This window comes from Triturus cristatus, chromosome 3_1 (assembly GCF_964204655.1).
Source record: "Triturus cristatus chromosome 3_1, aTriCri1.1, whole genome shotgun sequence".
NCBI lineage: Eukaryota > Metazoa > Chordata > Amphibia > Caudata > Salamandridae > Triturus > Triturus cristatus.
Window position 1 is genome coordinate 807,573,060 of NC_140583.1, and position 25,080 is coordinate 807,598,139.

General features: G+C 48.2%; 1 protein-coding gene across 7 annotated transcripts in view; it reads right to left on the reverse strand.

Annotated features, from left to right (window-relative positions):
- HDAC4 (histone deacetylase 4) overlaps window positions 1-25,080 on the reverse strand; it is a 1,546,655-nt gene that overhangs the window by 235,667 nt on the left and 1,285,908 nt on the right. For all 7 annotated transcript variants that reach the window (XM_085645137.1, XM_085645138.1, XM_085645139.1 and 4 more), the window contains 2 exons: window positions 18,165-18,252; window positions 3,085-3,204 (listed from right to left, as the gene is read on the reverse strand). In XM_085645137.1, the coding sequence (XP_085501263.1) occupies window positions 3,085-3,204; window positions 18,165-18,252 (208 nt within the window). The remainder of the gene's footprint in view (window positions 1-3,084; window positions 3,205-18,164; window positions 18,253-25,080) is intronic.

Here is a 25,080-nt window from a genome sequence, read left to right on the forward strand (position 1 = left end):
TGCAATGTGGACCAGCGATTTGTGGTCTGTGTGCCACATCGTGTATTCCACATCAAGATTTTCGTTCAAAATCCCGGAAGAAGAAAGAAGAACAAATGATGCTATATGAACAGATCAATGGATTAATGAAGATTGATATCTCTTGACGGGCAAGTAGGGGACAAGGAGGGAATGTGGAAATATGGATTTTTCTGGTCAGTTATGTCCCCTATCTTGGACCCCAACGGTTCTATGTACATGTTACAAGTACATGTATGTTCCCTCCAGTTCCAGTTATGAAGACGCAAATACATGTGCGTCCACCGTTAACATGTCCTCTTTCAGATCCGCCATGAATGAGCCGGATATTCCATTCCTAAGTACAAAAGGCCACCGCCTTTATATGGTTCACTTATGCCATTTTACAGTTCAGACGAGTAGGCCCTGATTCTGTCATCAAGTTTTTCTTGCTTTCTGCCTCTGAAGCTCCAGTCTGAGCCTGCATCTGTGACCATGAACTTTGTCTCATTCCCTGCGCGGCTCACGAAGCCTGACATCAGCTTGCTGCCTGCCAAGAACTGTATTTCACCTTCGAAATTATCTGCTCCGTTCCCTGCCCAATGCATTCCTGTCTAGTAGTTTCAGTAAACATTCTTCCAGCTACCGAGCAAAGGCCCGGTTTTTCTGTCTTTATGCAAGTAATTCATAGCCCTGTTACTATGGAAGATTCCTGCCCTCGCATCTAGTGTAGACACTTAGACGCCTGTACACGCACTAACAGTTAGTATAGTCAGTATAGAATAAGATTCTACTCTAAGAGACCTCTCTTCTGGATAACATAGTTCTTTAAACATAGGATGTTAGATATGATTTGGGATTAGGTTGACTTGACCCTCCAGACTTCTGTCGCCACATGTAGAGCTAAATGTCAAGTCCCCTTCACCCCCTAGTTGCACGTCAATCACACGTCATACTGCTGCGCGCGCATCTCTGCCAAGTATTTCTGCTGATATTGCGAAATTATTTCATAGGTCCACCCATATGTGACATCATAACCAATGACGTTTTCCTTGTTACACCCAATTACGCCTCTTTCAGCTACGCATGTGAAATGTTATCTTTGCTATCAATTGTTACGCCTCTTGCATTTACTTCCCTGTAATGCCTATTGTATAAAAGTAATTAATTATCAATAATGTATGTACTTCACTTCCTGAAACTCCGTGGTGATGGAACTTGGAGGCCACGATTTCGAAATCGTCCATTGGAATAAAGCCCATTCCGAACCTCTAATACCACGGATTCTGCCTCTTATTTACTGAGCTATTTTTATTATGTTCTGTATCAAATTAAGTCCCGGTAATTAAATTATTTACCACACCTACGAAGAAAGAAGACACCCCTGGCGAAAAAGCCTGAAGACGATGACTGCCTTGGCCCCAGCTCTACCGGCCTGTCTCTAGCTTCAACTAACCTGCCACCTGTCTTGCAGCCAGGGACCTCAGAAACCCCCTGGAAGGACTGCTGCCTTCAATAAAGCCTCCAATCTCCTGTGGACAGCGGACCTGTCCAGAAGAAACCAGCAGCAAAGACTTCTGATCCAGGTGGATACGCGACTCGTGTCCAGTCTGCATCAGACACCCACTGCCCAAGTCTGAGTGGCCCAACTGCCCAGTGAAGTCACCCCAGCGACCAGGACTCCAAATCCAGCGTTGGCCGGCCTCTCCTGACCCCCAGGACGGCACCTGCAGAGTGAATCTGACGGGTTTTTACAGAGAATTTTGTATCACTTGTCTATTGTTTTAAAATTTATAAAAAATTGTCTTAGGGCCTTGGTTAAGTCCCCTACTGTTTTAGAAACGTAAGACTGTAAAGCAGTTAGGCCTTAGAAATACTTACGAGTTTTGCATGCAGCTACATGGAGAAAATGGCCTCCCCAGAGGTGCCTGGCTGGCCGACCAATCACAACGCTGCCATTGCAGTGTTGTGATTGGCTTTGGGGAGGGAGGCAGCCTGCATCCTGTTCCTGATGGAAAGCAGGAGCAGACCGAGCAGGGAAGACGCGGGACCCTGGAAAGGTAAGTCTTAATTAATTGTTTTATTATTTAAACCCCATCCTCCTCGCGTGACCCCCCCCCCTTCCCTCACGACCACTCGCCCGTCCCCAAGCCACCCCTACCCATGAGCCATGCCCGCCGCGACTGCTGATACTGCAGGGACCAGCCAGGAGCTCAAGCTAGGTCCCTATGCACATCTTAAACTTTCTCAAATGAAAGATTTGTGCAAAGCATGGAATCTTGCCATGGGTCCTAGCTAAACCCCCCCAAAAAAGCCAATTTCCAGCAGATGCTGGCAGAGAATGACAAGTCCCTGGCAAACAGAACTCCCTCCAACTGGGAAGAAGAGGAGGGGGAGGACAGTGACTCCATCACTACCCACTCAGATAGCGACACCTCTAGTGGAAGTGACCCCAGTAGTGTCCCAGATGAAGCAAGCAATGAAGACGAAGACGCAGATCTTCAGAAACTGGCCAAGAGGATAGTTCTAGAAGCGAAACTCCTAGCCATAGAAAAAGAAAGAGCTGAAATGGGCCAAGGTCCCATCTCTGGGGGCATCAAAAGAATACATGGGGAGGTAGACGTTATTGACTCCAAAATACCTCAAATGGATTGTCCCTAAATATTTTGAGGATGATGATATCACTAAGTGGTTCATAGCATTTGAGAGAGCTTGTCTTAGTAGAAAAGTTCACAGGGAGCTGTGGAGTTCTCTCCTGTGGGAAATGTTCTCAGAAAAGTGTAGGGATAGGCTTCTGATATTTAATGCATTTTATGACCTCATGAAGGGTACCCTGATTGAGGGCTTTTGATTCAGCTCTGAGGAGTATTGAATCAGATTCAGAAATCATGGAGAAAATTATAAAGACTATCAAGATAGTCTGAAAATCTAATGCATATGTCAAAACACTGAAGCCATAACATTGGGTAGGTACTTACGCATAGTTTTGAACTGTTCCAGCATAGACCGAAAAATTATCATTTGTGCATGTTACTGAATTCAAAAATCCACAAAAAATATGCAAAGATCTGACCCAAACCTACTTACCTCATCAGGAGCGCCACTGCCTGGGAAGAAGTTGCCATCATCGTAGCGGTGGAGTGAAATGTACAGCACACTGGAGTCACCGTAGAAGGCCTGTTGGGTGCCATTCCCATGATGAACATCCTGTGGGCACAGGGAGTAAAACATTAATCTTTCCCAAACTCTAAAGAGACAATCTGGCATTAAAAGGCATAACTACATTTTATGGTCTTTAAAATGATTGAATAAATTCCTATTTAACGTGCCTTATTTATGGTACAGAATGCAGCCAATATCCGTTTTTTCTATTGAAGGGTTTAACACAGACAGCACCTGTTCAAGTTTCATTCCACTACACACATAGCCAGCATAGCATAGACCAGAGCAGTGAAAATACTGCTCACATTCCGAAAACAGGTTTGAGTAGGCAGAGATGACAGCAAACCAAATTTTCTACATTCTAAGCTCAGGTGCACCATCGGCGATGATAGCAGCAGTGCACAATTCCTTTCCATTCTTTTCCACTGGGAGTGATATTTTATATTATCACATGTGCCCATACACCTAAAAAGAAGTGAACTTCACTGCCAGCACTAGTGGTCCAATACTATACTTTATCGATGTTTTTCTTCTTTCACTCTTTCAGTATTTTCTCTTCATCCGTGTGTATTTAAACAATGGAAGTTGTAGTACAACCGCATTTTGTAGTACATAAAGTAATTCACAAACCTATGGGAGGAACTCTCCACCTAGCCTCTCTTTTCTATGGTGAGATGTGCATACATGTAAGCTTAATACTTAGCAGTGAATGTGGAAAGGATAAGGAGGGAGTGGCTGGAAAATGGCTGGAAAATGGGGAAAACTTACAACAATATATAGCAGGGGTTTAGAGAGGAGTAAGTAGTAGTTTAGGAGGGACATGCAATACAATAACCCGCCCACAAAAGAGTAAGACCACTACTGTTCACTGTAGTAACTTTAAAGTTACTACAGACCAAAAGTTCACAAAATAGTCGTAAAATGTACTCCAAACCAGCCTTGATGAAACTCTAGATACCCTCCATGACCACTCACAGGTACAGCAACACACTTCAATAGACAATAATATCACACTGGAAACTATGCTAAAATAATTAAGTTATTTTGACTTTTAAAATAAATAGTCACATAATTGTGTTTAGTGTTTAACATTTAAATGTAAATGTAATATACATTTTTTACAATTTAAAAAAACTTATTAAAAAATGTAAAACATTCAAACATAACTTACTCTAATTTAATTGACAGCAATTAAATGTTAAAGTGCTAGTGAGGGCGAGGCTGTGTTCACTTTAACAAATAATATTTATAAATTAATATATTTCAGCTATTTAATTAACATTTCATTTGCCGAGTTAATGTGCTGTAACATTTCATTTTATCAGTTATAGGTCAAAAATAATGATTTTAATTTACATTTTTATTTTATACTGAACACATTTTTATATTTAAGAATCAATAAAGTTTATGATTTATATGTGTAATTTACCGTAAGGAGATCTCCATTTCGGTGGTGATCTTGTCTATAACTGAAAAGTTACTAGTAACAACTTTACACTCATAAAATCAGTCTCCGATGTCTTCAACCCCTTGTTTCAGTGGGTGTGGACACGCAATTTATACTTAGTTGTAAATCTACACTCTGAAATGCTGAATGGCAAAAAAAGTATAGATTCATGCCGAAGTGCAAGAGTAAATTAACACGCAAGTATATCTACACGTGTAAATTTACCTTCAAGTTACACTAATTCAAAGCTATAGAACCTTGAACATGAGCCAATAAGAAGCACATCTTCATGCATTGTGCTTTAAAATTAAAATGGGGTTCCATTCATGTTCGAAGTTCGCCTGCTTGCTAGTAAGCACTCATACGGTTTGATTACATTTATATGCAATGGTTATTTTTACTTCATTTACAATTTTTATTTCAAGAATGTAGTTTAAAGTTTGGTCAACATGTTTTCTTATTTGTATGGTTTGAGCGCTCAATTTTTTTCCCCAATGTAACAATCTTACCATCTTACCATCTTGATAAGGTCAGACATAATAGCCTTTGCCAGTTCTTGTTTCTATTCATTTCTCTTGGCAAGAAGATGTTTTTACTTTTTACTCATTCATTTTGTTTCATATAAACCTCATAATACACGTACAGTCCCCCTATGAACAACCCCATTTAAACTGGAATGTGGAAACTTACTGCTATTAGGGGATTCTAGGGCTATCAATAACATGTACAGTGCAGCCAGCAAGAGGGAGCGCTTCCTTAACACAAACAAGTTACAGTATTGACAATATAAACAAATACAAGATGGCAAGATATGTACCAACGTCCGCCACAAACAGTACTGGTATGGCACAGTCTACATGACTACATAACTTCATCATGCATCTAACCCTTAGTGTGTGGGCAGCAGGCATAGCAGCTTTCGTAACGGACAAGTTACTTAGATTCTGTAACGCCTTATCTGGTAGAGACGAACAAGTTACTTACCTTCGGTAACGATGTATCTGTAAGAAACATTAGTTAGTTAGATTCCTCACCTTAGAATATCCCCAGGCGGCAGACTGGATCCGGAAGATTTTTCGTCAGCAATACCCCTTGCGCGTCGCTAGGCGTCGTCTGCGGCTCCGCGTCCGTCGTCGTGCGCCGGAATGACGTCGTCGGAGTACTTAGACGCCGCCCTCGCGCGCTGACGTCAGTTCTTGTACATAGCCTTCCGCACCAGGAACGCAGAGCCATGCAAAGACCGACACTGGTGCCAAAAATAAAATCTAGGGGCCTGAAAAGGATAACCTTAACCCTAGATGTCAGTTCGCAGAACGGGGAGGATGGGTGGGTCGGTGAGGAATCTAACTAACTAATGTTTCTTACAGATACATCGTTACCGAAGGTAAGTAACTTGTTCATCTGAAAGAAACACGTTAGTTAGATTCCTCACCTTAGAATAGATACCCAAGCAATACCATCCCCGGTGGTGGGTCTGCGAACCAAGATCACACCAGAAAGTCCTGGAGGACAGAACGGCCAAAGAAGCCATCCCTCCGGACTTGGCTGTCAAGGCAATAATGCCTGGCAAACGTGTGTAGCGAAGCCCACGTCGCTGCCTGACAGATGTCCTGCAAAGGGACTCCCCGTCCCAAGGCAGTAGTAGCCGCTGTGGCCCGAGTAGAATGGGCACGCAACCCAACAGGAGGGTCCTTTTTTGCCAAAGAGTAACAAATTTTGATGCACAAAACGACCCACCGAGAGATGGTCCGTTTGTGCACAGCTTTCCCCTTCTTAGCACCCACGTATCCAACGAAAAGTTGGTCGTCCACCCGGAACTGCTTTGTGCGGTCCAAATAAAAGGAGAGCGCACGTTTTGGGTCCAGACGGTGGAGCCTCTCTTCCTCTTTGGAAGGATGCGGAGGCGGAAAGAAGGTGGGCAAGGTGACAGACTGCCCAAGATGAAATGGAGTCACCACTTTCGGAAGAAAGGAGGGACGAGGCCGAAGGACAACCTTGTCCGGATGAACAGACAGAAAAGGAGGCTTTGAAGATAAAGCCTGGAGCTCACTCACCCGTCTAGCCGAGGTGATGGCTACCAGAAAAGCAGTCTTAAGAGTCAGAAGACGAAGAGGACAATTGTGAAGAGGCTCGAAGGGAGCGCACATCAGGAATGTCAAGACCAGATTCAAGTCCCACTGAGGCATTACAAAAGGGACAGGAGGGAACGTGTGAGTAATGCCTTTTAGAAAGCGTGTAACCACAGGGGACTTGAAAAGAGAAGGCTGATCAGGAAGCCGCAAGAAGGCAGAGATGGCAGCAAGATAACCTTTCAGGGTGCCCAGGGCAGAGCCCTGCCGGGCCAGAGAAAGAAGAAAGAGGAGAACCTCAGAAAGAGGGGCGGAAAGGGGATCCACAGCCTTTGCTGTGCACCATGCCACAAATTTGTTCCACCGGCAGGCGTATACCGTCTTTGTGGAGGGACGCCTGGCTGCCAGAATGATATCACAGACTTCAGGAGGCAAGTCGAATGGCATCAACTGCCGCCGCTCAATCTCCACGCATGGAGGTGGAGGCTGGACAGGTTCGGGTGGAGGACCGTCCCCTGCTGCTGCGACAGAAGATCCTCCCGAAGGGGCAGACGTATCGGGGGATCGGTCAACATACTGAGTAGCTCGGGATACCAGTATCTTCGTGCCCAATCCGGAGCCACCAAGATGACTTGGGCCCGGTCGTGCCTGATCTTCTTCAGCACTCTGGGCAGAAGTGGTATAGGCGGAAAGGCGTACAACAGAGCGCAACTCCACTCGTGACGAAAAGCGTCGCCGAGCGAGTGCCGCCTTGGAAATTCCAACGCGCAGAACTGCTGACATTGCGCGTTCTCTTCGGTGGCGAATAGATCTAACCAAGGCTCTCCCCACTGCTGAAAGAGACCTTGCGCCACTTCGGAGTTCAGACGCCATTCGTGATCCATCATGCACCGGCGGCTGAGTTCGTCCGCTCTGGCGTTCAGAGAGCCCGCCAGATGTTGAACCACTAGGGTGACGCCCTGGTGTTCCAGCCACGTCCAGAGGCGCAGAGCCTCCTGACAAAGGGTCCACGACCCCACCCCGCCCTGTTTGTTGCAATACCACATGGCGGTGGTGTTGTCCGTGAACACCTGCACGACACTGCCCCTGACAGAGGGAAGGAAGGCTTTCAGTGCAAGTCGGATCGCCCTCAACTCCAACAGGTTGATGTGGAGACGAGACTCCGCCGGAGACCAGAGGCCTCTGATCTCCGCCTCCCCCATATGGCCACCCCATCCCAGGAGGGACGCATCCGTCACTACGACATGCTCCGGTTGGGGAAGGGAGAGGCTCCTGCCCATGACCCAATCGCGGTCCGTGAGCCACCACTGCAACTGCTGTGCAGTGCCCTCCGAGATCAAGACATGGTCGGACAGGTTGCCGTGATGCTGGGCCCACTGAAACTTCAGGTCCCACTGCAGAGCCCGCATGCGCCGCCTGGCGTGATGCACTAGTAGGATGCAGGAGGCCATCAGCCCCAGAAGCCGCAACACTAGCCTGACCGAAACCCAGGATAGAGGCCGAAAGATGGGAATCAGGGCCTGTATATCCCGGATCCGCTGTTCCGGTGGATAGACCCGGAACTGCGCCGAATCGAGAACCGCTCCGATGAAGAGGAGCTTCTGAGAGGGACTCAGGTGTGACTTCGGCACGTTGATGGAAAACCCCAGCAAATGCAAGAGATCCGCCGTAGTCTGGAGGTGGGAGACGACTGCCTGGGGCGAGCCCGCCTTCAACAACCAGTCGTCGAGATAGGGGAAGACTGAAACCCCTGATCTGTGCAGATGAGCTGCGACCACCGCCATCACTTTCGTGAACACCCGAGGGGCACTGGTGAGGCCGAAGGGGAGCACGGTAAACTGAATGTGCTCTTGGCCCACCGTGAACCGCAGGTAACGCCGGTGGGCCGGCAGGACGGGGATGTGGAAATAAGCGTCCTGCAAGTCCAACGCTACCATCCAGTCTCCGGGGTCTAGGGCAGCTAGAACCTGAGCCAAAGTCAACATCTTGAACCTTTCCTTCCAGAGGAAGGCATTGACGTTCCGAAGGTCCAAGATAGGGCGGAGGCCCCCTTTGCCCTTCTTGGGAACCAGAAAGTAGTGGGAATAACAACCACGACCTACTTCTGGGCTCGGAACGCGCTCGACGGCCCCCTTGGCCAAGAGGGCGGAAACCTCCTCGTGGAGAAGATGCAAATGATCCCCCGAGATACGGTGGTGCTGCGGTGGCATGGCTGGAGGGGTCGTCTCGAAGGGGAGGGAGTAGCCCCTTCGGACGATTTGCAGCACCCACCTGTCCGATGTGATGGACCGCCAGTGGAGCAGGTGATGGCGAACTCTGCCGCCCACTGGCGTGGAATGGGCCTGAAAGCTCGGACTAGGAAGGCTTTGAGGCGGATGCTGCCGGGGTGGATGTGGGCTGACCTCGTCGTCCTCCAGATCCGCCTCGGCGGAAACCACGTCCGCGACCGCGCGCAGGTTGGTTCTGCGGCTGGTGGCTAGGCGCACGTGAGGAGGCACCCCTTCCTTGGCCACGAAAGGGGCGAAAAGCGGAAGATTGCAACCGCGGGGCCGAGAGGCCCAAGGACTTGGCCGTAGCCCGGGAGTCCTTAAAGCGGTTCAGCGCACTGTCCGCCTTCTCGCCAAACAGGCGAGTGCCATCAAACAGCATGTCCATGAGAGTGCTCTGGACATCGCCGGAAAACGACGTGGACCGCAGCCAGGCGTGACGTCGAAGCGCCACAGTGGTGTAAATGGCCCTACCCAGCGAGTCCGTGGTGTCAAGCCCACAACGTATGGCATGTCGCGCGGCATCCCTCCCATCGGCCAGAGCCTGGGTAAGTCGTGTCCGGACCTCCTCCGGACACAGGGGCAGCGCGTCCTCCACCGCATCCCACAGAGAGTGGGAATAACGGTCCAAGAGACAAGCGGTGTTCAAAGACCGCAGGCCCAAACTAAGGGATGAGAACAGTTTCTTGCCAAACTGCTCCAGTCTCTTGGAATCCCGGTCCGGCGGGGCGGTCGGGAAAGGGGATTGGGAGGTGGAGGCCTGGATAACCAGGCTCTCAGGGGTAGGGTGTTGGGACAGAAAACTGGGGTCGCCCGGAGCAGGGCGGTGGCGCCTGGCAACGTTCCTGTCCACAGGAGGAACTGTGGAGGGCTTGGACCAGGTGCCCTGGAGAACGTCAGTGAGGGCTTCACTGAACGGCAGCAGAGGCTCAGTGGAGCTTGCTGCAGATTGAAGCACCTCAGTGAGGACGTTCGTCCTCACAGCCACGGCAGGTAGCTCGAGCCCAAGGGCTGCGGCCGCCTTGCGCAGCACCACGGAGAAAGCAGCACCCTCCTCCGAAGCCACAGTCGGAGGAGAGATGAATCCAGTGTCTGGCGAGGTATCCAGACCACTGGCCTCCCCCAGTTCATCTGCCCAGTCCTGGGACAGTTGGGCCTGATGGGCCATAGGATCCTCGGATCCCTCCCAGTAGTCCCCATCATCCGACTCCTGGTGTAGAGGAGAAAGTAACGGAGCCGGGCGGTAGACAAAATGTGTCTCTAGCGGCGTCGATCTCGGCGTCCATCGACGCCGGACCGGCGCCGGACCGGGACTAAACCGGGGCACGGCGTCGAGCGGAGTCGACGTCGGCGTCGGGGGTGGAATCGGAGTCGACGCCGGTGGAGGAGTGACAAGGTTGACCGGCGTCGACGGGGACTCGAGAACGGGTCCCTCGGGCGCTTGCGGCGTCGAGGCCGGAGCCGTCAACGGCGCCGGGGCCAAGGCAGCCCAGTCGGGTCCGCGGGGCCCGAAGGCGCACCAGCGGGCGCCGACGGCGGAGCCAGGTTCCTCATGGCCGAGAGGAAGGCACTGACTTCCGCCGGCGTCGCGTTAGTCCCAGGGACCGGATGGTATGGGGACGGACGTGGTGCCTGCGGCTCCGCCGGAGCCGCGGGGGTGGAACCACTCTGACCCTCGACCGAGTCGCGCGACCGGCGAGGGGAGTCCGAAGAGCGATGTCGTCTCTTGGACTTCTTGGAATGCTTCGACTTACCCGAAGACTTTGATCCCGACGACCGATGGTGACGTCGGCTGCGGCTCCGCGACCGATCCTTGGACCTCCTCCTGGACCGGGATCGAGAGGCGCGCGGAGCCGAGTGGCGAATCTCGAGAAGCTTACGGGACCGCTCCCGTCTAGCCTTCGAGGTCAGGGCCTTACAGTCCGAGCACGACTCCGCGTCGTGGTCGAGGCCCAAACAGTACAGGCACCGGCGGTGATGGTCCGTAACCGACATCAATCGGCTACAGTCCGTACAGGCTTTAAACCCAGGCATCCTACCGGCACCGGTGTCGATAGACAGGATCAAAAAGTTAGTCAAAAATTGACTAAAGGGGTAGCTCTCCCGGATCTGCGCTTACTGGCGCGGAAAAAAGAAGAACTGACGTCAGCGCGCGAGGGCGGCGTCTAAGTACTCCGACGACGTCATTCCGGCGCACGACGCCGACGACGGACGCGGAGCCGCAGACGGCGCCTAGCGACGCGCAAGGGGTATTGCTGACGAAAAATCTTCCGGATCCGGTCTGACGCCTGGGGATATTCTAAGGTGAGGAATCTAACTAACGTGTTTCTTTCAGATATGAACTAACGGGAGATTCCTTACCTTTGAAAGCCCCCAGCACCAGACTGGATCATGAAGATTTTTCTTCGATCAATATCCTTGAGCACCAGTAGGTGGCGTCGGTTGGCTCTGCGTGACACCGTCTGCGCCATCTCTGCCGTTCTGACGTCTGCGTCACCTATATAGGTGCCACCTCAGCACGCTGACGTCAGTTACTTTCATGACTTTCCACGCCAGAAGCGCAGAGCCATTCAGTGCACTGACATTGGTGTGTTTTGAACAACTAGGGCCCGGAAAGGGAACAGCCCTGATCCTAAAAACCTGTCCAAAGTGGGGGGAGAATGGGTCGGTCAGTAAGGAATCTGCAGCTAGATCATATCTCTACCCGATAAGGCGTTACTGAAGGTAAGTAACTTGTCCATATGATAGAGAGATCTAGCTGCAGTTTCCTTACCGTTAAATAGATACCCAAGCCATATCATCCCCGGAGGAGGGACTGTGGACAAGTTTAGACCAGGAAGTCTTACAGGACAGAGTAACCAAAAAGGTCATCCCTGTGGACTTGACTGTCCAGGCAATAGTGCTTGCTGAACATGTGCAGATGCCCACGTTGCTGCCTGACAAATGTCGAGGACTGGAACTTCACACTGTAATGCCATGGTAGCAGCCTTAGCTCTGGTAGAATGAGCCCTTAAGCCTTCTGGAAGCCGCTTTTTGGCCGGAGCCGAGCATATATTAATGCAAAGGACGACTCCACAAGAGAGCAACCTTTTCTGCGCGGCACAACCCTTCTTCACTCCTACATACCCCACGAAGAGTTGGTCATCGATCCAGAACTCATTTGTGCAGTCAAGGTAGAATGACAATGCTCTTTTTGGTTCCAGGCGGTGGACTCGTTCCTCTTCTTTAGAGCAGTGCAGAGGAGAAAGTGGGCAAGGTGACAGATTGCCCCATGTAGAATGGTGTTACCACTTTCGGTAAGAAAGGCCCTAGTGCGAAGCATCAACTTATTAGTGAAAATGGTCAAGTAAGGGGGCTTAGATGACAGAGCCTGCAATTCGCTCACCCTCCTAGCAGAAGTTAATGACACTAAAAAGGATGCTTTGATGGTAAGCAGCTGGAGGGGGCAGTTGTGCAAGGATTCGAATGGAGCACACATTAGGAAAGTCAGAACCAAATTAAGGTTCCACCGAGGCATGGCGAAAGGGGCAAGAGGAAACATATGTACAAGCCCTTTATTTAAATCCCCTAGTGTAACTGGATTTCCTAAAGAGGGTTGGTCTGTCAGCCTCAAGAAGGTTGACAGAGCCCAAAGGTACCCTTTGAGAGTGCCCAGAGAAGAGCCCTGCTGGGCAACAGTCAAAATAAAGAGAAGGACTTGAGAGAGGAAAGCAAAAAGAGGGTCAATAGATCTTTCTGTACACGATTTTATAAAATTGTGCAACTGGCAGGCATACACCAACAGAGGGACGCCTGGCTGCAAAAATAACATTACAGACTTCAGGAAGGAGGTCGAATGCTGTCAACTGCTGCTGCTCAATCCCAACGCAAGAAGGCACCGAGTTGACAGGTTCTGTGGAGGACCCTCCCCTGCTGCTGCAACAGAAAATCCTCCCAAAGGGGCAGCCTGATCGGAGGATCGATGCTCAGTTGGAGAAATTCAGGATACCAGACTCTCCGTGCCCAGTACGGAGCCAGAAGAATTACTGGGCCCAGTCGCTCTTGATCTTCTTGAGCACACTAAATAGGAATGCTAATGGTAGAAAGGCGTACAGGAGACCTGAGCTCCACTCGTGACTAAAAGCTTTGCAGAGCGAGTGTCACCTTGGAAACTCCAGCATGCAAAACTGCTGACACCGTGTGTTCTCGGCAGAAGAGAACAGATCTAACCAAGGCTCAACCCACTGGTTAAAGAGACCTTGCTCCACCTCTGGATGGGGATGCCAATCGTGATCTGCTAGACATTGACGGCTGTGTTTGTCTGCCCTGGCGTTCAGAGAACCTGCCAGGTGTTGAACCACCAAGGAAATGCCCTGCTGTTCCAGCCACGTCCACAGACGCAGGGCCTCTTGACAAAGGGTCCACAGCTCCACAATGCCCTGTTTATTGCAGTACCACATGGTGGTGGTGTTGTCCGTGAACACTTGAACCAGCTTTCCCTTGACTGAAGGAAGAAAGGCTTCTAATGCCAAGCGAATTGCCCGGAGTTAAGCAAGTTGATGTAGATTCCGTTTTCCGCCAGAGACCAGAGTCCTCTGATCTACACCTCTCCGAGATGGCTGCCCCATCCCAGGAGTGACGCCTCTGTCACTACTTGGAGATCTGGTTGGGGGAAAGGAGAGGAATCTGCCTCTGACCCAATCGCAGTCTGTTAGCCACCACTGCAGGTGGTCCTGTGCAGTTCTCTCTGAGATCTGGACCATGTCGAATAGATTCCCATGATGCTGCGCCCACTGGAACTTCAAGTCCCACTGCAGCGCCCACGTATGCCACCTGGCATGTGTCACTAGCAGGATGCATGAGACCATGAGGCCCAGCAGCCTTAGACTAACTCTTACAGATATCTAGGAGAGAGGCAAAAACATTGGTATCATAGCCTGAATATCCTGGACTTGCCGTACAGGAGATTAGGCCCGAAACTGCACTGTATCCAGAATAGCTCGAATGAAAAGTCTGAGAGTTAGTCAATTGTGACTTCGGCATGTTGATAGAGGACCCCAGTGAATGCAGAAGGTTCGCTATAGTCTGCAGGTGGGAAACTGCAGCCTGGGGCGAACTCGCCTGCAACAGCACACCTGATCTGCACAGAGGAGCCTCGACAATAGCCATCACCTTTGTGAACACCCGAGGGGTGCTGGTTAAGGCCAAAGGGGAGCATGGTGAACTGAAAGTGCTCCTGGCCTACCTTAAACCGCAGGTAGCGCCAATGTGCAGAGAGGACGGGAATGTGAAAACAGGCGTCCTGCAAATTTGACGCTACCATCCATCCAGCAGACAAGCCTTGACCTAGAGTGAGCATCTTGAACGTTTCCTTTTTGAGGTTGTAGTTGAGGGCTAGCAGATCTAGGATCGAGCTCAGGCACTTCTCCTTCAGGACCAGAAAAGCAGCAGGAATAGCAACGACAGCCAACTTCTGGAACCAGAACCCTCTCTATGGCTTCTTTGGCCAAAACAGTCATGACTTCCTCGTGAACCAAAGGGAGGTGATTATCTGTCAGCCAGTTGAAAGCTGGAGGCATGGAGGGAGGGTTAGTGTTGAAGAGGAGGGAGTAGCCCCTTCGGACTATCTGAAGAACCCACCTGTCCGCCGTGATGTTTTGCCAGTGCTGGAGGTGATGGCTGATACTGCCACCAACTAGCTGCCCATGATCTAGAAGGGCTGGAGTAGAAGGGTTTGGAGGCTGAGGGAACATGGGGGGTGGTGGACTGACCCGACCTTTGGCTGCCTGACCCACAGGTACAGAACAAGCAGCGCCCTTGGCCGTGCAGAGGTTGCTGAACTTGTACGGCTTTGTGGCTGGGGTATGGCCGACACGGCTGAAAGCCCCTTTCCGTAGCCACAAAACGGGCGAAAAGAAGAGCCACTAAGAGGCCCACAGGCTTGGCCGTGGCCTGTGAGTCCTTAAAGCGCTCTAAGCCATGTCTGCTTTGTCTCTGAAACATGGGTGCCGTCAACGGGCATGTCCATGAGGGAAGCCTGGACATCCCCAGAAAAAAACAGAAGTTCTCAGCCAGCCATTGCGCAGGACAGCCACCGTCTATGACATCGCTTTGCCCAGCGAGTTGGTAGTGTCAAGTCCACAAGGAATGGCGAACTTTGCCGCATCTCTACAGTCTGATACTCCTTGGGAGAGGATGGCCCGGGCCCGCAATGCAACGCTGGCGGAAGAAAAGATTCTCTTGTCCCCAATTATCCAGCCTCTTTGATTCCCTGTCCGGGGGTGCGGAAGGGAACACGCCTTGTGAGGTAGAGGCTTAGACCACCAAGCTCCAGGGGGTATGGCAAACAGTGAGGAAATTTGGGTCGCTTGGTGCAAGGTGATGGTGGCAAGCGATTGTACTATTCACAGGAGCCCCTGTGCTAGGCTTGGTCCAGCTTCCCAGTAGAACATCACTCAAAGCCTCACTGAATAGCAGGAGGGTTACGAGGATGAGACACCCAGCTGCAAGACCTCAGCTGCCGTTCTCACCACCATAGCATAGGAAGCTCCCTCCTCCATAGTCATGGTAGGGGAGAGAAAGCAGGTCAGAATCTGGAGCAGTATCCAGCCCACTGACCTCACCCAATTCCTCATATCAGTCCATTTTTTGTTCAGGCTGGTCTTGCAAAAGGTCCAATCTTCCTCCATTCCTAGCCCTTCAAAATAAGGCTGAGAACCCGACCTAGGACCCAAGGGTGCTATCGGCGCCGGAATCGGTGTTGGTAGGCCCGATTCGGTTCTGGGTCATTGGGGATAAGAATGGGGCTGGTGCCCCCGGGAGTTTCGGCACGGGGGCCGGCGCTGTGGGAAGGTTTCAGTGGAATGACCGGCATAGGTCTGGATCTATGGGGGGGGTGGGTCGCCGGGGCTGGAGCTGCTGGCCTGGAACCCGAAGGCACGCCAGGAGGGTCAGGCTGTCCAAATATGAGGTACATGTCGTCATATATTTCTTTGAGCTGGACGAGGGTCACTCTGGAACCCAGGAAGGCAGGAAAGCAAGAAGCTGATACAGGCACAGGTTTCACAGAACGAGACCTAGAGCGCTGAGGCTTCTCCGTTGTGTCAGCCGGGGAGAAGTCAAAGCATGCTTCGACTTCTTGCGTTTCTTATGCCTCTTACCTGACCTACCCGACGACTGAGTGGGAGGACGAGGACTTGGGTCTCCTGTAACAGTGCCCAGACCTTCCTCTCGAGTGGGACAGAGAACAAGACCTCCAGGGTGAATGATGCGGTGTCCAGCGCCAGGCACGCAAGCAGCTTAAGGGACTGCTCCCTCAAAGATTTCAGAGCAGCGGCCTGGCAGTCGGAGCACGACTTCAAGTCGTGGTAACGCTCCAGGCACCAAGGCCCAATTAAATGTGGATCTGTCACCAACATGGCGTGGTAGCAGGCGCCGCACAGTTTGAATCCAGAAGTCTTCTTTCGACTTGTTGGAAAAACCTACACAACAATAAATATTTGAAAAAACTTTGAAAAAGGCCTATCAAAAAGTGACCAAGGGTAGCTCACTTCTCGGAACTGTGCTGGCTAGCACGGATAGAAAAGAACAGATGTCAGAGCTTTGTGGTAGCACCAATATATAGGTGACGTGGATGTCACAAAGGCGGAGTTGACACAGATGTCAAGCGGAGCAGACCGACGCCACCTACCGGCAGGCAAGAGTATTGCTTGAAGAAAAATCATCTGGATCCAGTCTGACGCCTTAGACATTCGAAGGTAAGGAATCTGTGGCTAGATGTCTGTATCAGATACAAAAAACAGGCACAGCAATGTGGCAGGAATAAAAGGTTCTCTCATACACAGAACGGGTATGGACTGAGCTGCAGCAAGGAATGTTGCATATAAAGATATAGAAGGAAAGTGTCCAAACTATTCTCCAGGCAGCTTACCACATTTGGGGCCATTCAAAGTTAACAATGAAGAACTCTGATGCAACCAGAGGGCTGACTGCCATGAAGATGGTCTGACCACTGCGAACACCCACGGGCACAGAACTAAAACCACTTATTTGTTTTACAAAGAGGGATACTACAAGCTAGTAGGCACGGGCCTCTTCTTCACATCATCTGCCGTACCTTGATCAACCTAAAAGGCTCCTTCATTTCCAGGACGAACCTCTTAATAGAGGGATAGGACTCTCACCTCCGCATCTCATATCTCCTCAAACGGTTAGTAATCAAAGGACCTCTTGCCCCAGCCAGAGCTCTTTTCCCAAAAAACAGCCCATCTCCTCAGAGCTCAGTAAGGTGTTCTCCAGCCCTGGCAACCTATTGTTTGCACAACTTCCTTCAGAGCGGATATTCACATTTCACATACATGCCTTAGAAGTCAGGTTTCGTACTGCTCACTTCTCTATATTGCTGACATTATAATCCAGATGCCCTGCCCTCATCTGTTAGTTCCCAAATCCAGACCTCACCACAAAGCGGAGTTCAGCCCCCAGCCTTATGCTTTCAGCGATCAACCTCATCTCAGAGATAAGATAAGAAATCTGGTTTTAGCCTAACTCAGAGGTGAAAGTTAATACCAAAGTTTCCAGATTACATCTTTAAGCTCTTACCAACAGATCTGACGTCTGGCAAAGTTAGATCTCTCACCTACATATCTCACCTCTATCCAATAATATAATAAGGTAACTAGAAATGGCTTCAGTACTACGTTTCCATCACTACACTTTACTGCTATAAAGTGGGGGGTTTCATTTTTTGTTGTTGCAGGTTTATATAGCACAAACTTGGCCCATGGACATTGGAGCGCTTTACATGAGCAGCAAATTACACTACACAAGGTCAGATTTATTTATTGAGGCAGGATGAGACTAAGTGGTTTGCCCAGCTACATAGAATGTTGAGCTAACGCAGAGACTCAAACTTACTTTCCCAGTTGTAAAGTCGGCACCTATGGCTATTAGGTCACATTGTCTCCTAGGGTTAGCCCAGAAACCAGAGACTTGTCACTGATCATGACCTCTAGTTACAGGAACTTACCTTCTTATAATGAGAGTAGAGCATACGGAGCAGACTTACAACACGGACACGCTTGCTGCCAGAACTGTGACTGTTGATCTGATTCACTTTTCTACAAGAGGTAAAGCAATGGCTTTCAAAGTCTCTACAATGTTGTAGTTGGATTTCTAGATCATGCTTTGGGGCTAGGCTTTTTACCTTTATTGGACTTCTTCGAGACTCGTGTACATACTCACCCAGTCAACGATGAGGATCTTCGTCACATTCATTCTCTGCTGGAGAAGCTTGGCTGCAATAGCAACGGAGTTAAAGTAGCAGAATCCCCTGGAATCATCAAGTAGCAGAGAGAGGAAGAAAGAGCAAACAAGTGTTAGAGTTTTGCTGCCTCCCGACAGAGACTCAGAGCATGAAAAATGCAGGACTGATTTTATTACCCTCATACCCAGCCACAGTATATCCTGGGCACCAACTCATCCCCATGTCATCTTGTTAACTTTTTAAATGTCAACATTGTGTCAGTCTGGCCTGTATCTAGATTTGTAGTTTCATTGTTTAAACAAGGTCAGGTTAATAGTGTAAGGGTAAAGCCAAAGAAAAGTAAAATAAATGAAATGCACTTAAAAAACAGTTTTCTCAATTCCCTCACCACACAGAAAACCCTTTTGGTCAGGATCTACACTGCACATCACCATGACAATAACTTTTCCTATGAAGCTCATATCTTTCATACACATTTGAAACCTCCACATCTATTGATACAAAAAAGAAAATCAAGGACACAAACAGCCAAGATTACAAAAGATACCTGTTGGCACAGGAATGAGTCAAGATGACTAAGTGATCCAATCGGAGTTAATTATGGTAGACATGGTACAATTTCTGTATAAATATTCATGTTAAGTGATGTAATCATTGAAGGAGAAGATAACTCAGCACAGTGAATCCTCAGGGGAGTTTAGGATTTATATTCTCATTATCAGGTTCTATAAGCCATCATATTTTTTGCACATTCACAGTTTCTTCAATGAGTTTTGACACAATCTTCTGTCATTGCGGAAAATGGGTTTGGAAGTTTACAATACTTCAGCCAATATGAAAAATAAAGTGTAATTTGTTCAGGCATCACCCATGTGGGCATTATACCTTCAGACAGGGTCACCCACTGTATGCCAAACATCAAGTAAAATGGTGGCCCTGGTAGTGTCTAGCCGAGCATATACTTGCTGTAACACAAATCCTTTCTGAAGAGGCTCATGCCCAGTAAAGCAAAGCTCTGGTGCATTTCCAAAAACCTGTTCCTCTTTCTGAAACTGTAGGGAAGACCTGCTGGTCACCACACATGCACTATGTAAAAACTATCCTAAGTATGGAAGCAATCAGGCATCGCATCACCTGAATAAAGTGTCCCAAGGTGCCAAAATTGAATTTTGTAACACACTGGTGAATTTTCACTTTTGTGTGGACAAGACTTGCAGTTTAAAAGTACTGTCCAAGGAAAGTAGTCCTATAAAGACCAATAAGAAATTTGGCATTATCTGTAGGGCACTGCTAACAGTAGAGTCAAGGGCCTCAGCAATACTTTAGTTACAAAAAAACAAAAAACAACCTAACACAGGTGCGCCATAGGAAACACAACCAATCTTGAATTTTGTTTAGAGCATGGTCAGTTCAACAAATTCTATTTCTTAAGCATTTGAAGCAAAGAGTTGCTTCAAAACATGAATATCATATCTGTGACAATAGATCAATGAGTTAACGCCCAACGCTTTTATTTAAAATACTGTGCACATTTTTCTGCCCCTCTCACTTTTAGTCCTTCCAAGATTACACTATTCAATGGAATAGTGGTGTGAAATATATATTACTGAAAATATGTTCATCTGTAAGAGTGTCCTTCCGTTGCATTGTTAGTTTTCCGCTTCTCAAATGTTTAAATAGCTGGCATCGCTCTCTGACTCAATATGGTATGTAACTAATGTAACTAGTCTAGTCCAGGAATTTGGTAAAGCGTGCAAGTTATAAATGAAAAGGCCAAGAAGAAAACAGGACATTTGTCAGCATGCTAGGATCTATCCAAAGTAGATGACTACATTGGTTTGCTTCCAGGAAGTGTTGACAACTAGTTTCCATTATTAAGTGGTCGATCAGTTTTAAACATTTTTTTTTTAATTCAGTCAATATTTTCAAACTTTCTTTTTCAAATTTTAGGAGTGAACCTCTCCACTGCAAAAGGGGTGGTTTATATGGAGTTAGGTATATTTAAAATGCACAACAATGCCTATCCGACTAAACTTTTGGGATCTACATGGTCTAATCCAAGGGCACTACTAAATTAAGCTATATTACGTGATACGACAATCCATTTGTCAGCCTTACAAATCTAAGTCAGCTATAGGAAAATTATATGATGGTCTGTAGAGCTGTAAGAAAGGCATTTACATATTCAACATATTAAAAAGAACACTTTGTACCTCTGAATGATAAAAGCAACTCTGGAAGGAAAACGCTTACCCCTTGGTGGATGTGTACTATTGACCTCTGAAGGCACAAACAATGACAGAATGGTATTTTTTGGAAGTAATAAGAAACAAGTTACTTACCTGTAACTACAGTCATCCAGTATTGGTATATTTCATAGATTCACATACTTGAATCATTCCCCGTCGTCGTAGTGGCAGTCCCACGGTACATATATAACAAAGTAGTAAGAAGTAAATATTACATTTCCATAGGCTATTATGGTAGCAACCATATACTCTATAGCCTATTGGTCTCCTTTTACAAAAAGGACCAAACTGAAAACTCAGCCAATCAGCAACCAGCACCCTCTAGAACCTTACCAAGAGAGGCTGAGTCCCTCAGATTTTCCAGCACGAGTGAAGTCAGTATTGTATCCTAGAGGTGCATCTCCGGGAAGGAGGGTGGGTTGCATGTGAATCTATGAAAGATACCAATACTGGATAACTGTAGTTACAGGTAAGTAACCCGTTTCTTATCCAGTATTGGGGTATCTTTCATAGATTCACATGCCTGAATCAGAATAGTAAGTGTGTGTGTGTGTGTGTGTGTGTGTGTGTATATATATATATATATATATATATATATATACACTCACAAACACGTAAACATATGCATGAATATGCATAAAATGTAGACATATGTATGTTCGTCAGAGAAAAGCACCCTTGCGGACGGTGAGTAGTGCTATAATACTCTTACATGCAATATCAATCCAAAGATCAAAGATTTGAACATGAAACCGTGCACAGAATATGTGCAGTATTAACAAGCAAAATAGAAAACCAAATATACATATATACATTTAAGAGATATAGACTGCATTCAAGACATCAACTAATAAAACCTCTCCTGAAAGAGGCTTACCTTAAGAAAATAGGTTCCTCAACACTGCCCGTCCCATCGATGCGTCAGCACGTTGTGATGATTCCAAGCAGTAATGCAGCGCAAATGTGTGCGTGGTTTTCCATGTCGCAGCTCTGCAGATGTTTTCAAGTGGCACTCTGGCAGATAGAGCAGTTGATGCTAAAACTGCTCTAGTGGAGTGCGGTCTCACAGTTCTTGATAACGGTTTGCCAGCCTTGTCATGGCAGAATTGAATTGCGCTTGCTATCCACCTTGTTATGGTAGCTTTAGAGACTGCAGTGCCCATGACAGCTTTGACCATATGCTATGGTTGATTTGATTTGATTTGATTTCCTCATGTCTTTAGTTCTTTGCAAATAAAATTTAAGACATCTCTGTAGGTCTAGAGTGTGTAGTGCTCTTTCCGCAGGAGTGGCTCATTCCAATGGAATTGCATAGGAACTTTAGGGATGAACTTAGGGTTCGTCCTCAGAATGACCATTTAATCCGTGAAGCGCAAGAACGGACGGGATATGGTGAAGGCCTGTATTTCACTGACCCTTCTTGTCGAAGTAAGTGCTAGCAGAAGGGTGACTTTCCAGGTCAAGTACTTCAATTCTGCCTTCTGAATGGGCTCGAATGGTTGTTTTAGCAACTGAGACAACACCACATTAAGCTGCCATTCAGGAGGTTGAGCTTTGATGGGTGGAAAAGCTTTAAACAGTCCTTTCATAAATTGCTTTATGACCCTTGATGACCATAAAGATGGAGTATGTGGCGATAGTCAGTATCTTGATATAGCAGCCAGGTGAACTCAGACTGACGAGTGTGCAAGACCAGATTTTGCTAAAGGAAGCAAATAAGGCAGGACCTCTTCTGGGGCAGGGAGAAATGGATCTATCTCCTTGTGTTTGTACCATACACACAAATGTTTCCACTTAAGCCTGTAAGTCTTATTGGTGCTTTCAGCCCTAGATTTGCCAATTATGTCTTTGCAGTCTTGCGCAATGTTCAAATCTCTAAATTTAAAGAATTCAGGAGCCAAGCATGCAGTTGCACCGAAGCTGCCTCCGGGTGACGCACTTGGCCCTTGTTCTTTGTCAACAGCGTTGGTGTTGGCAACAGACGGATGGGATGAGATTCCGACAGAAGGAGGAGTTCCGTGTACCAATGATGTCTAGGCCACCTGGGGGCTATCAGCAGAATGCGGCAGCGTTTCCATTTCATCTTCGTGAGGACCCTGGGTATCAGAGGAATGGGGGAAAAAGTATATGCATAGATCCCTGACCAGCGCATCAAAAGAGCATTCCCCCGTGAGTTTGGGAGAGGGAATCTGCTTGCGAAGAATCTGCATTTGGAGTTGAGCTGGGTTGCAAATAGGTACAGCGCTGGTTTCCCCCAGTGAGCAAATATCTCATCCAGCTGTGCTTGTTCCAGCTCCCATTTGTGACAGGTGTCGCTCATTCTGCTCAAGGTATACGCCAAGGTATTCAGGAGACCCAGGACATGTTTTGCTGTCACGGAAATGTGGTGGAGCGCCAGCCAGTTCCACAACTGCTGCGCGTCCCGTGACAGAGTTAGAGATTTTGTGCCTCCTTGTTTGTGGATATAAAAAAAGCTTGTGGTGTTGTCCATCCGGTCCGGATCAACACCGACAACCCCTGTATTTGAGGAAGGAAAGCCCGAAGAGTTAGGAAAATGGCTTTCAGTTCCAGTCTGTTTAAGTGCATCTGCCTCTGAGCCAAGGACCACTTCCCTTGCACTTGTAGGTCCTGCAAGCGTCCTCCCCAGCCTTCCATAGAAGCATCTGTTACTACATAATCTGGGATGACTGGAAGAAATGACTGGCCTTGGGACAGATGTGAAATCTAAGACCACCACCTTAGGGCCTCCTTCATCCAAGAAGTGACGTTGATTATGTCGATGATGGAACCGGAGGTTTGAATCCATTGACGTTGCAATTCCTCTTGAAGAGGCCTCATGTGCAATCGAGTTAGCGGTACGAGATCTATTGCAGAAGGGAGCATTCCCAGTAGAGATTTGAACACTCTCAGAGGAACGCACTTTTTTCTGTACAGCTTGAGTGCTAATGCTCGTAACCTTTGTTGTCTTTCCTCAGAAAAGAAAGCTTTGTTCTGGATGGTGTCCAGCTTGGCCCCCAGAAATGTTGTTATCCGGTTTGGGAAAATTAAAGATTTCTGAAAATTGCCCGAGAGACCAAGTTTGTGAAAAAGAGTGAGGCAATCGTTTGTTGCATTCTCCACTAGGCGAGAAGATGGCGTCTTTAGCAGCCAGCCTTCGAGGTAAGGAAATACCCGATGGCCTTTGCTTCTTAAGGCTGCTGCCACTGGAGCAAGGAATTTTGTGAACGTCCGTGGGGCCGATTTGAGGTTAAATGGAAGGACTCGGAATTGATAGTGGGTATCAGCCACTGTGAACCTCAGGAACTTCCTGTGTTTCGGATGAATAGGGACATGGAAGTATGCATCCTTTAGATCCAATGAAGTCATGAAATCGCCACTGTTGAGGCGTCGTAGGGTGTCTGAAAGAGTAACCATCCTGAATGTTTGACTCTTTAGAAATGTGTTCAATTTTCTGAGGTCTAGGATAGGTCTCCACTCTCCCAACTTTTTGCGAATGAGAAAGAAGCAGGAGTAAAAGCCTTTCCTCCTTTGGGAAAAAGGGACCTTTTCTATTGCCCCTTTCTGAAGCATGACGCGTGCTTCATTATGGAGTAAGTGAAGGTGTGGGGGGGGGGGGGGGGGGGGGAGGGTGCGATGCCCTGGGAGGGGTATTGGGAGGTTTTTGGATGAATTCCAATGTGTGGCCATAAGAGATGATATCCAGGACCCACTTGTCTGAAGTGATGTCTCGCCACTGGTCGATATGCTCGGAGATTGCTGCTCCATTCGGGGAACGGGGGCTGGGTGGGTGGGGAAAGCAGCTGGTACCCTGTTGCAATCACTGCTTGCGGCCGGTGTCACGGCCCTGGGATCCCAGCTTTCGTTTGGAGCCTTACCTGGAGAAACCAGCTGTATTCGCTTGGTGGTAGGATTGCTGCTGATATCCCTGATGGTATTGCGGCTGGTAGGTCTTTTAGTACTGGGATCGTTGGTAAGTCCCCCTATAATTGGAGAAGCCCCCACCTCGGGCTCCTCGAAAGGGCACCTTGCAGTACTGCAGGGTTCCAAGCGCCTTAGCAGTGTCAGTATCTTTCTTAATGGCGGTAAGCGCCTTATCAATATGGCTGCCGAATAGGCTGTCACCATCATAGGCCATATCCAAGATCTTGGTCTGAACTTCCGGGCAGAAATTTGTTGCCTTTAACCACCCTTGACGCCTTAAAACGGCATCGCCAGCTAACTGCCTGAAAGCAGTTGGGGCAATGTCCATAGCAATGTCAATAATTTCCAGGAGTATTTTAAGAAATTCTTCCTTGCTATCTTCCGGAATGACATCCTTCATTGTACCGATGTCGGACCACATTTGTCTATCATAACGGGCTAAAATGCCCAAAACATTAGTCGCCATAACTGAGACTGCCGCCATTGATGAGAACCTTTTCCCAATTGAATCAAGGTTTCGACCTTCCTTGTCTGGTGGAGAAATGATAGGCGTAGATGGATTTTTGATCGTCTCTGAGCCGCCTGAGAGATCACCGAGTCCGGTTTAGGGTGACTTGTAAGATACGCAGGAGAGCCCTCCGGTGCCCTATATTTCTTATCCAACCTTTGCAGCAGAGGAACCACTGAATCTGGTGCCTTCATGACCTGGATTCCTTCTTGCCAA